Genomic DNA, 12229 nt, shown 5'->3' on the forward strand with positions numbered 1-12229 from the left:
CAGTACGACGCATACATTAACAGAATAGAGAGGATTCAGATAAGCTTTCTGAAGTATCTCTCGCATAAATTCCGGCATCCTTATACAGATTACGAATCTGCCTGTCAAATGTATCATATGCCCACACTTCAGCAGCGCAGAACTTGCAGTGATGCCTGCTTTCTGTTCAGGTTGGTCAGAGGTTACTGTGATTCTTTCTATCTTCTTTCAGATCAATGCGTGAAAGAAGATAGAAAGAATCTCTAGAAAGATCTGCATATTCCCCCTCGTCGGCTGCGCTATGACTTTCTGTTCTATGCGCCGACTGCCCGGACAAATTCGTATAGAAATTCCCCAATACTTCGCATGGAGAGGACAGTGGACCGTCTTGGGTTGGACAAATTCGCCGTCACGCCTCACAACTTCAAACAAATTATTCGTAATGCCGTGCTCGCCCTACCAGTTGTGTGATTTTATGTACATTATCTCGTTGCAGCGGCTTGAGTTCTGCCTTGAATTGATTTGATCACATATGCTTAAGGCCATTATCAATTGATCGATTGTCAATTTTGTGTTCATACAATTTATTGTATACAAAATGTATTATAGTGGAGTAGCTTTTATGTGGAACTGTGTCCTGTTGCTACCCCCGTGTGTGTAAAATAAATAAATAAATAAATAAAAATATTATTAAAGAAGAAATTGTCAAATTATTAATCAAAAATAATACGAAATTTTAAAAAAATCATATCTTCTGTATTTTAGAGAATTATGATATGATATATTATGTTAAATTGAAGCTTAAAGATTCTACTTTATGATATGATATAAATACTATAAGATAATATTATTGAAATTTCCTGAAAAATATTGTTAAAGAAGAAATTGTTAACCAAAAATAATACGAAATTTTTAAAAAATCATATCTACTGCATTTTTAAGAATTATGATATGATATATATGTTAAATTGAAGCTTAAAGATTCAATTTTATGATATGATATAGAAACTATAAGATAATATTATTGAAATTTCCTGAAAAATATTATTAAAGAATAAATTGTCAAATTATTAATCAAAAATAATACGAAATTTTTCAAAAATCATATCTACTGCATTTTTAAGAATTATGATATGATATATATATTAAATTGAAGCTTAAAGATTCAATTTTATGATATGATATAGAAACTGTAAGATAATATTATTGAAATTTCCTGAAAAATATTATTAAAGAAGAAATTGCCAAATTATTAATCAAAAATAATACGAAATTTTTCAAAAATCATATCTACTGCATTTTTAAGAATTATGATATCATATATATGTTAAATTGAAGCTTAGAGATTCTAGTTTATGATGTGATATAAAAACTATAAGATAATACTAATGAAATTTCGAGGAAAAAATATCAAAGATGCTGTCGTTAATATTAATCAAAAATAATACCTTGAAAGATATGTTAGTCAATATAGCATCAATTGAGTGGTAGGTCAAGGCTTAAAACAGTTTTGGTGCATTTTTCGTACTTCAAAGATAAAAGGCTTTAAAGGTAACGTGAATTTCCAAATTCTAAGACGAAGTTTAGAAAGCTGTGAACATTACAAGAATTTAAAATATTTCATTTATGTACTATGACATCCACTTTGCATATTTCTTTACAACTTACAATGTCATATTTTACATTCCTTATGTCTTCGTTAATCTCTGATCAGGAAGATACGGAACACCTGTATATAGGTGTCCTACGAAAACGACAAAGTACATAAATAACAAATGAGTAAAGATACAAAATTTTTTTTTAGATAAAAGTTGTAGGAAATTAAGCACACTATAAGCCGAAAATATTTTTATACATACAGGCTGTTTCATATACCCGTATCGAAATAAACATTGTTATTTTAATTCCAATGATATAGTTTTTATTACATATTCTGATTCTACACATAAAAATACGTCGATTTTAATAAAACATATTGACACCTAACGTTTTTAGTTTTTGAGTTATTTCAATTCGAATTTTTTTTTAGCATGACTTTTAAATCGTAGTTTCTCAGCGACCCAACAAGCTAGAAAGTTAAAATTTGGCGTAGTTGATGCTTGGATATCTTTAAAAAGAGCGCCATTGGCTACATCGGTTTATCTTATACAGGGTGTTCAAAAATAAGTACTAATAAACAAAATTTGCTTCATTTTGATTAATTCCGCAATATCTCAAAAACCACAACTGATAGGTATAGGGACATTTAGTGAAGATTTGTAGAGAATTTAATTCTCTATCTGATTAGCTAATCAAATACGGGGTGTTTCATTTAAAATTTTGGATTTTTTTGCAAAATAAATCTGATAAAAGAGTAGTTACATTTATAAACAGCCTGTATAAGATAGACCGATATAACTAATTTCGCTCAATTTGTGGATACCTAAAGGGAAAGTGTACCAATTTTTAACTTTCTAGCTCTATCCGTTCTAGAGAAATTCAGATTTAAAGTACATGGTGTTAATTGCTAAAAAAAAGCTTCTAATTAAAATAACTCAAAAACTAAAAGCATTAGGTATTAACATGTCTTATCAAAGTCGATGTATTTTTGTGTGTAGAATCAGAACATGTAATAAAAACTATATCATATCATTTAAAATAAGATATGATTGTTAGTACTTCGTTATGGGACATCCTGTATGGATAAAAATATCTAGTTGTTTATGGCACATTCAATCTTCATCAAATTTGCTTTAAATTGTTCTTTCAATTTAATATCTCAATTCGTTCTTGAGATATAACCTTTTAAAATTTATATTTCATTTCTGTAACAATCAAACATGTAGAGTTGGGTTTAAAAAATCATAACAACGATCTTTATGGGAAATAAGAAATTATTTATGGCACATTCAATCTTTATCAAATTTCCTTTAAAATGTTTTTTATTTGAACTTGATATCTCAATTCGTTCTTGAGATACGATCTTTTAAAGTTTATATTTCATGATAGAAAGAATGATGTGAATGATGAATTAGTGTTTGGATTTATGTTTTAGTGGAAATGTTTCGAGAAAACGAGTAATTTTTTATTGAACGGTTTGAAAACCAGAAAATTCGTCACCCATAGGTTTTTTATTTATGCACCTCCACTATTTCTACTCTGCGTTGCAATCCAAGGAGGGGATGTTGAGATGTTGGTTGGCCAATAACGCTTTTAGTTGATGTGCGGGCATTGTGAGGTGATAAAGTAGTTGCGAAAATTAAAACTTATTACGCGAATTAAGTGATAAATGCTAAATGTTATATTTATGCTAAATGATGAGTGATGTTGAGATCGCCGGATTACTATTTTGTGGATGTTAAAAGGTATCATATTATTTTATTTTTTGTCGCAATAGATTAATTTATCTTTTTTTCCAGCTGAGCTACGATGTCAGAACCAAGGAAGACAACATCCAATCGGTGAGTCGTTTCCAAATTTATTTATTTCTTATTTTTACCAAAACAAATCTTGGTTTCTATAAAAGAACCCAATTCGAACCCATTCATTGGATTTGTGCTTGAAAAAAATGTTACGCTGCAGCCTGATCTAATTTACTGATTTAGTATATTCAGAAAATGCAATTTTTATCGGTTTTTTTCTTATACAACCTTATGACATGATATGTTCATAAGACAGAAGGAAATATTTCCTATCAAAACATATAAAAACAACATTGCGTTCCATTTAAGATCACAATACTGATTACCATAGCCATAGTCATTTGACAACGCTGCAAAAATGTTCGGTCAATATAATAATTACAAGCACATGTCAAAGAAAACAATAAATATGCTGATTATGTGCCATATACTGCTAACTCCCTAAATCTTGTTGGTAATGAAGTAGTTAAGACTTCAACTCAGATCATTAATTTTTTTGGAATAGTTCAACAAATATATATTTTCTTTTCTGCTTCTTCCCACAGATGAGAGCTCTTAAAAAGTGAAAGAAAACTTAAATTTTCAATAAAAAGGTTGAGCCAAACTAGGTGGTCTTGCCATTATGATGGTGTCAGAGTGTTAAAAGATAATTATTGGAAAATTATGGCAAAATTGTAGACAGATTTAATGCAATTAGCAAAAGTACAAGGCGGAGCTATCATTTTCTAGAATGTCATACAGAAAATAAATAACCATACAAAAATTAGATATCTTTCAGCTAAAGCTTTAGCGGTAGAAGACCATGTTTGTTTTTCACCTCCTAATCAGCCAATAAGTTCTTCAATTCTTTGTAATTTAGTAGCGCAAAGTTGCGCTTCTCCTTTTAGAGTTTGAAATTTACTATTTTCTCTATCCAAAAGAGCTTCTAAATGGGCAACCTTTTCTCTTGCTTCTCGTAACAGCGCTCTTTTAGCTTCTAAAGCTGTCCTAAACATATTATAATCTGCTTCAGCTGCTGCTAGAACCAATTTTTTAGGTGCCACGACTCTAGCTGCTTTATCATATTTCGAAATGGCAATAACCCATTTGTACAAACCTTCTGCAGTGGCAGAAGCCGATCTTACTTTGTCCGGATCGAAATTTTCGTCGAATAACATCTTTTCTTTTCTTATATATGTTGTAAATATTAATTTTAGACAATTTTAGCCATCATATATCACACTCATCAAAGCCAATCCTTCATGATTTTGGTATATAATCGTAGCCGAGGTCGCTTGCGGCCGAGGCAGAATATTTAAAATCGATTTTATTTATTATATCTTCTAAATATTAATTTTAGACAATCTTGGGCATCATATATCACACTCATCAAAGCCATTCCTTCATGATCTTGGCATATAATCATAGCCGAGGTCGCTTGTGGCCGAGGCAAAATGTTTGAAATCAGTTTTGCTTATTATATCTTCTACATATTAATTTTAGACAATCTTGGCCATCATATATCACACTCATCAAGGACAATCCTTCATGATTTTGGCATATAATCATAGCCGAGGTCGCTTGCGGCCGAGGCAGAATGTTTGAAACCAATTTTACTTATTATATCTTCTAAATATTAATTTTAGACAATCTTGGCCATCATATATCACACTCATCAAAGCCAATCCTTCATGATTTTGGTATATAATCGTAGCCGAGGTCGCTTGCGGCCGAGGCAGAATGTTTGAAGCCAGTTTTGCTTATTATATCTTCTAAATATTAATTTTAGACAATCTTGGCCATCATATATCACACTCAGTAAAGATAATCTTTTATGATGTTGGTATATAATCATAGCCGAGGTCGCTTGCGGCCGAGGCAGAATGTTTGAAACCAATTTTGCTTATTATATCTTCTAAATATTAATTTTAGACAACCTTGGCCATCATATATCACACTCATCAAAGCCAATCCTTCATGATCTTGGTATATAATCGTAGCCGAGGTTGCTTGCGGCCGAGGCAGAATATTTGGAATCTGTTTTACTTATTATATCTTGTAAATATTAATTTTAGACAATCTTGGCCTTCATATATCACACTCAGTAAAGATAATCTTTTATGATGTTGGTATATAATCATAGCCGAGGTCGCTTGCGGCCGAGGCAGAATGTTTGAAATCTATTTTATTTATTCTATCTTCTAAATATTAATTTTAGACAACCTTGGTCATTATATACCACACTCATCAAAGACAATCCTTAATGATCTTGGCATATAATCGTAGCCGAGGTCGCTTGCGACCGAGGCAGAATATTTGGAATCTGTTTTACTTATTATATCTTGTAAATATTAATTTTAGACAATCTTGGCCTTCATATATCACACTCAGTAAAGAAAATCTTTTATGATGGTGGTATATAATCATAGCCGAGGTCGCTTGCAGCCGAGGCAGAATGTTTGAAAGCAGTTTTGCTTATTATATCTTGTAAATATTAATTTTAGCCAATCTTGGCCATCATATATCACACTCATCAAAGACAATTCCTTATGATTTTGGCATATAATCATAGCCGAGGTCGCTTGCGGCAGAAGCAGAATGTTTGAAACTAGTTTTGCTTATTATATCTAGTAAATATTAATTTTAGACAATCTTGGCCATCATATATCACACTCATCAAGGACAATTCTTCATGATTTTGATATATAATCATAGCCGAGGTCGCTTGCGGCCGAGGCAGAATGTTTGAAAGCAGTTTTGCTTATTATATCTTCTACATATTAATTTTAGACAATCTTGGCCATCATATATCACATTCATCAAGGACAATCCTTCATGATTTTGGCATATAATCATAGCCGAGGTCGCTTGCGGCCGAGGCAGAATGTTTGAAAGCAGTTTTGCTTATTATATCTTGTAAATATTAATTTTAGCCAATCTTGGCCATCATATATCACACTCATCAAAGACAATTCCTTATGATTTTGACATATAATCATAGCCGAGGTCGCTTGCGGCAGAAGCAGAATGTTTGAAACTAGTTTTGCTTATTATATCTAGTAAATATTAATTTTAGACAATCTTGGCCATCATATATCACACTCATCAAGGACAATTCTTCATGATTTTGGCATATAATCATAGCCGAGGTCGCTTGCGGCCGAGGCAGAATGTTTGAAATCAGTTTTACTTATTATATCTTTTAAATATTAATTTTAGACAACCTTGGTCATTATATATCACACTCATCAAAGACAATCCTTCATGATTTTGGCATATAATCATAGCCGTGGTCGCTTGCGGCCGAGGTAGAATATTTTAAATCGATTTTATTTATTATATCTTCTAAATATTAATTTTAGACAATTTTGACCATCATATCTCACAATCATCAAAGACAATCCTTCATGATCTTGGTATATAATGATAGCCGAGGTCGCTTGCGGCCGAGGCAGAATATTTGAAATCTATTTTATTTATTATATCTTCTAAATATTAATTTTAGACTACCTTGGTCATTATATACCACACTCATCAAAGACAATCCTTTATGATCTTGGCATATAATCGTAGTCGAGGTCGCTTGCGGCCGAGGCAGAATCTTTGAAACCAGTTTTACTTATTATATATTCCAAATATTAATTTTAGACAATCTTGGCCATCATATATCACACTCATCAAAGACAATCCTTCATGATTTTGGCATATAATCGTAGCCGAGGTCGCTTGCGGCCGAGGCAAAATATTTAAAACCAGTTTTACATATTATATTTTGTAAATATTAATTTTAGACAATCTTGGCCATCATATATCACACTCATCAAAGACAATCCTTCATGATTTTGGCATATAATCGTAGCCGAGGTCGCTTGCGGCCGAGGCGGAATGTTTGAAACCAATTTTACTTATTATATCTTCTAAATATTAATTTTAGACAACCTTGGTCATTATATATCACACTCATCAAACACAATCCTTCATGATCTTGGCATATAATCGTAGCCGAGGTCGCTTGCGACCGAGGCAGAATGTTTGAAACCAGTTTTACTTACTATATCTTTTTAAATATTAATTAATTAAAGAAGTTCATAATTGCTTTAAGGGATAAGAATTGTAGACGGTAGCTCTCGGCGATGATTAATGAGGCATATTAAAGTGTATATGTGAGTAGCACATTTGGTGGATATTCCTCAGTCTCTACATGAGAGTGAGGTTTTTGACTTTCATTTTTACTTTGATGGCGTGGGCAGAGAATTTAAGGGTTCTATCCAAGGTAATGCCGAGGTAGTTGTAAGTTGGTGAAACAGTGATAGGAGAAGATTGAATCATTATTGTGGGAGGAGCAACGCGATTAGGGAGGAAAGGGATGAAGAATTAGGTTTTGAAAGGATTTATCAGGATACGCCATTTTTTGAGTACCATTCCTCTATGTTTTGGATGAGCGTCTGCAGCCTTAGGACAGATGATGAAATGTCTACATCATGTGCTGGCGAGATGGGAGAGCCTTGTTGAGCGGTGAAATTGAGAGAGTAGTAGGTTTTCATTTTAACCAATGAGGAGCGGTCTGAAAGAAATTTTTTAGCAGGTTAAGGAAATAAGATGGGATTTTCAACATAGCTAGCTTGTACAGTAGACCTTTGTGCCATGGAAGCGACTTGGAAGTTTGAGACAAGCACTGCCAAGGGATAAGAAACAACATCGAGCAGCTTGTTCTCAAGTGTATTTCTTTCTTGGGGATGCATATGATAATAGAGTTCTTCCAGTCTTGTGGAAAATGCTGGGTGGTAAGGAAATAGTTGTAAATTTTTCTTATGTAGCGCTTTCTTGAATGCAAATAACAACTTTTAACACTCGTATCCAAGCTAGAAACTAACAATTTCGAAGGTATGATTGAACAAAGTACATTTGCACCTTAAATAATCGTTTATTATATTATTGTTTACATATACATTTTGTCTTAAAAGTTACTAACTTATTTGATATTCTCATTTAGAAACTAAACGAAACATTTATAATGAATACAATAATACTTGTAATTTTATTTAATAATCTTATAATTAATATTCGAAATATTTGAGTTTACTTCATTTTGTTCAACAATCATGCCATAGCCTGTTCATGCTTATAAACAGCGTGGAACGCGTTTCTTATCAAAGCATACGGAAAGCACGACTCCAATAAATCCATCGTTAAAAACGGCGATTCTTGCACGATTTGATCCAACAATAAATAAACCGATTCCCGGTTCCTAATCGCTTCTTTATCAGCTTCTTGCCCCAATCTTAACAAGGAAGAACTAGCCAAAGCTAAAAATTCTTTCATACGATCCTCAATATCGCTTTGCCCACAAATCGTGAATAAAGCCCCAAAAATATAATTAATAGCCGTCGCCATACAATGAATATTATTAACGTGCCCTTCCAAAGACGCTTTATAAAACGACGTCTCCTGTTTCGCCAATTTCGGGATTGAAACTGCCACAAAAACCATTAATAAACAAACTTGAATGTGCTCGTTTTCTTCTAATTCGGGTTGTTGGACTTTTAAAGCGTTTATTAAAGTTGGATCAACTTTGCAGGCTAAACCCGCGGCTACAGACATCTCGCTCACGACTTTAAGCGGATCACCGCTGGGCAGATGGTGCTTGAAGTCGAGTATCGAGCTGAGTAAGAACGGAATTCGCTGTTCCAAAACGTCCGTTAAAGCCGATTGGGCGAGCTGTCGAAAACAAAGAATCACCCCAACGATCGTCATTCGTTGTAATACATTATCAACGTGAGCTAACTTCTTAAATTGTTCCTTCATCACATCGGGTTTATCAAAATTAGTCCGCAACGCGACCAAAACCTCCTTATTAGCCTCTGCTAATTTTTTTAATTCTTGCACTTGACTCGCGATGTGCCACATCAAAGTCTCGCTTAATTGTTTCATTCCATACGGCCCGATTAATTCGGCCAAAGCTCGTAATTCGTTGATATCGGAGTATTCTTCCGCGTTGAAAGGAATCCCACCTTCAACGGTTAAACTTACAAAAGCACGCTGATTCATTGAGTAACAAATATTCCCAGCGCTTACTCTGCGCAAAAAAACTTCCGAGTACCAAGTTGTGTATAACGAAGCGATGGTTTTATCGCCGTGGGTGTCTGTGGGTTGGGTTTGTTGTAATAAGCAGTTGTTGAAGACTCTTGTGATATCGATGTGGACGTAATTTTCGACTGTTTGTAAAACGTTCATGTAAGCTCTTACGCTCATTAATAACTCGGAGGGTTTCGCGATTTCGTTCGAATCCGCCGAATACATCACCATCCCCACTAAAGCTCGGGCGAATCTATTTTCTAAATGTTGAGTTAAATATTCTCTTGGCGCGAAGGTGTATTCCCAAACGTTGATGGTCCCGCAATAATTTATGGCGTAACATAACTCGGTTAGGGCCATATGCAATTTATCCATCGTTGTTAAATTCTCGCGCGTTTTTCGGTAACTTTCTTTCCCCGGCTTTTCCATTTCAACCGCATTTTTTTTGTTTTTATCTTTTTTTTTGCGGTTTAATTGGGCGGCGATTAATGGCGCGCACGATTTGGGTAATAATTTATCGCTCATTTTGCATTGTTCGTCGCAAATCGCAGTGATGATATTTTTGGCCTCTTTCGCCATCTCATCCAAAAACATGTTAACGACTGATAAGGATCTTTCGCGGATGTGGTGGCGCTCCTCGGGGCATAAATCGTGCGTGCAATGCTGGAAGTGGCTACAAATTAGGGGGAACGCGGTGATGTAGCGATTTTGAGCTGGGAATTCTAAACACATGTGGAATTGCTCTTCGAAAATCCGACTGTAAAAGCAAAAAATCGACAAATCCGAACACTCGACGGTTATTGCATCGAGATGGTCGACCATTCTCGTGTGGAATTGAGCCGTGTCTAATAAGTTGATTAATTCTTTGTTGTTTGTTATGTTTAAGGGGGATTTTATCGTTGACATTAACGCTTGGAGGCGAAACCAGTCTAAGCGGAACGCGGTGAAGTCGAAAATTTCGTTTTCCTCGACTTGCTTAACTGATAAGTTTGAGATGGTGTTGCATAACGATGATAAGATGATCCCCTCGTCTTCGGGGCACCCGTTCAAGTTTTGCATCAAATTTTTTAGGGCAATCGCGTCCCCCCCAGCAAGATATTGCACGTAATACCGCTGCATAACTTGCGAGTACTTCCTCACCAACACTCTTAACTCCTCCATATGAAACAACAACTCCGGTAATTGCCTATCCACCAAATCCTCAGTTGATTTCCCCTTATTTTTCTGCAACGGCGGGTTATCATTGTGCCGCAACAACCAAAGCACCTCATCCCGAGCGTAACACAACCCCATAAACACCATCAAAGCTTTCGGCCCCAACAAACCAGGTTGATCAGTTAAAATTAACCCCAACTCTTTCAGAGCAGTCCGCAAAAATTTGCGCCTCTCTCTATGTTTATACCCCGCTTTTTGAATCGCGTGACTTTGGCACTCCTTAACTTCCGAAATTCTTTTCCCATAACCCTTTTGCGCGTCGAAATAAGAAATGATATAGGGGTGAATGTGAATCACTTCGTCCCGAAATAACGGGATAACCCAACAAGACTCCAAGGCTTTCCCCCAAATTTTGAAACCGCCTTCGACCTGGATAATTTGCGGGATTAAAGCCGCCCCGAAAATGATCCAACGATCCATGGTGTCCATTGAGAGGTACTCGCAAGACATCGTTTTTTCCCCCATTAAAGGCTTAACCAAGCAAGCGGGGTTTCCAACTAAACTTAATTTTAAATCGACCCTCCAAGTATCCGCGGGGACGTTCCTACTCGAATAAATTCCCTCCAACGATTTTAGCGCCCCCATTAAAATCCTACCATGAGGAACAAACTCCTCATACAATTTTTTTAATGGAACATCATAATCGGTGATCATACTGCCTAATCTTGGAAAACTATGATCCATTTGATTATGTATCATCTCATAGGCGGAATTAAATAAGCCTAATACCGCTTTGCGGTCTTCTACCTTAGATAATAAAATCATTAAGCTTACAAATGTTACAACTAAATCTAAATAATTCTTTGTTAGCTCAAAATTTAAATTAATGTCTAAATTAACACCCCAAGCGTCCATTGAAGTTAACAACTCGCTTACGCTATCTCTAAAATCTAATAAATCCACAAAAGTGTAATAATAAAGAGATAAAGACTTGATAATATCGTTTCGAATGTTTCCCAACGGTCCAAGTGACTTTACATCGATATTCGGGAACTTACGAACTATATGTTTAATAGACGACTCTAAATTTTTATCTGATAAAAATCCCGGTTTTGATTTTGCATCACCACACGCTTTTTTTATATTGTAAATCCGCGTGAGCATTCCGACACCTCGATCATTTAGGATGAGCAGCTTTTCAGCCATTTTTCGTTCGGTATTCGTTTGCCGCGACATTTTTCTAACTAAAAAATTAAGATAAGGGTTAAACGAAACGATTTATGATGCAAACTCACCGCTTTTTGTACTTGTATTTATATATTTTTGATTAAAAAGGTACAACTGACGTTTATTAACCTCACTTTTGGATTGTTGACATTTTGTGACTAAATTCTCCACCCAGATATACGAGATTAAAATAACTTGGTGTTATCTAAAGTAAATTTCTGATAATGCTTAAGATTACGATTATATTCGTTTGATTCACTTTAATACTCCGGTTTCCTTGTTATTTTTTATAAATGTATGTTAAAATACTACTTTACAGGAATCTGTAATTTGTAGACAGATAATGAATGTATCCTATGACATCATTGAACGAATTCACATTCCTATATTTTTATTTATGCAATATTATTAAA

The 12229-nt window shown here is 34.5% G+C and overlaps 1 protein-coding gene across 2 annotated transcripts; it reads right to left on the reverse strand.

The window, feature by feature from the left end:
• Window positions 1–8263: 8263 nt before the first annotated feature.
• Window positions 8264–12149, reverse strand: LOC111422618 (Nck associated protein 1 Hem). 2 transcript variants are annotated; one of them, XM_023055825.2, is made up of 3 exons: window positions 12076–12149; window positions 11885–12021; window positions 8264–11833 (listed from the first exon to the last, which is right to left on the reverse strand). In XM_023055825.2, exon 3 carries the CDS (start codon window positions 11823–11825, stop codon window positions 8460–8462), a length of 3366 nt encoding a protein of 1121 aa, XP_022911593.1. In that variant the 5' UTR covers window positions 11826–11833; window positions 11885–12021; window positions 12076–12149; the 3' UTR covers window positions 8264–8459. The 2 variants fall into 2 exon arrangements, with proteins under 2 accessions (XP_022911593.1, XP_071055432.1); XM_071199331.1 differs by having other exon boundaries at window positions 8264–11829; window positions 11885–12137.
• Window positions 12150–12229: the final 80 nt, after the last annotated feature.

Source organism: Onthophagus taurus, chromosome 10 (genome assembly GCF_036711975.1).
Source record: "Onthophagus taurus isolate NC chromosome 10, IU_Otau_3.0, whole genome shotgun sequence".
In the NCBI taxonomy this organism is placed as follows: domain Eukaryota; kingdom Metazoa; phylum Arthropoda; class Insecta; order Coleoptera; family Scarabaeidae; genus Onthophagus; species Onthophagus taurus.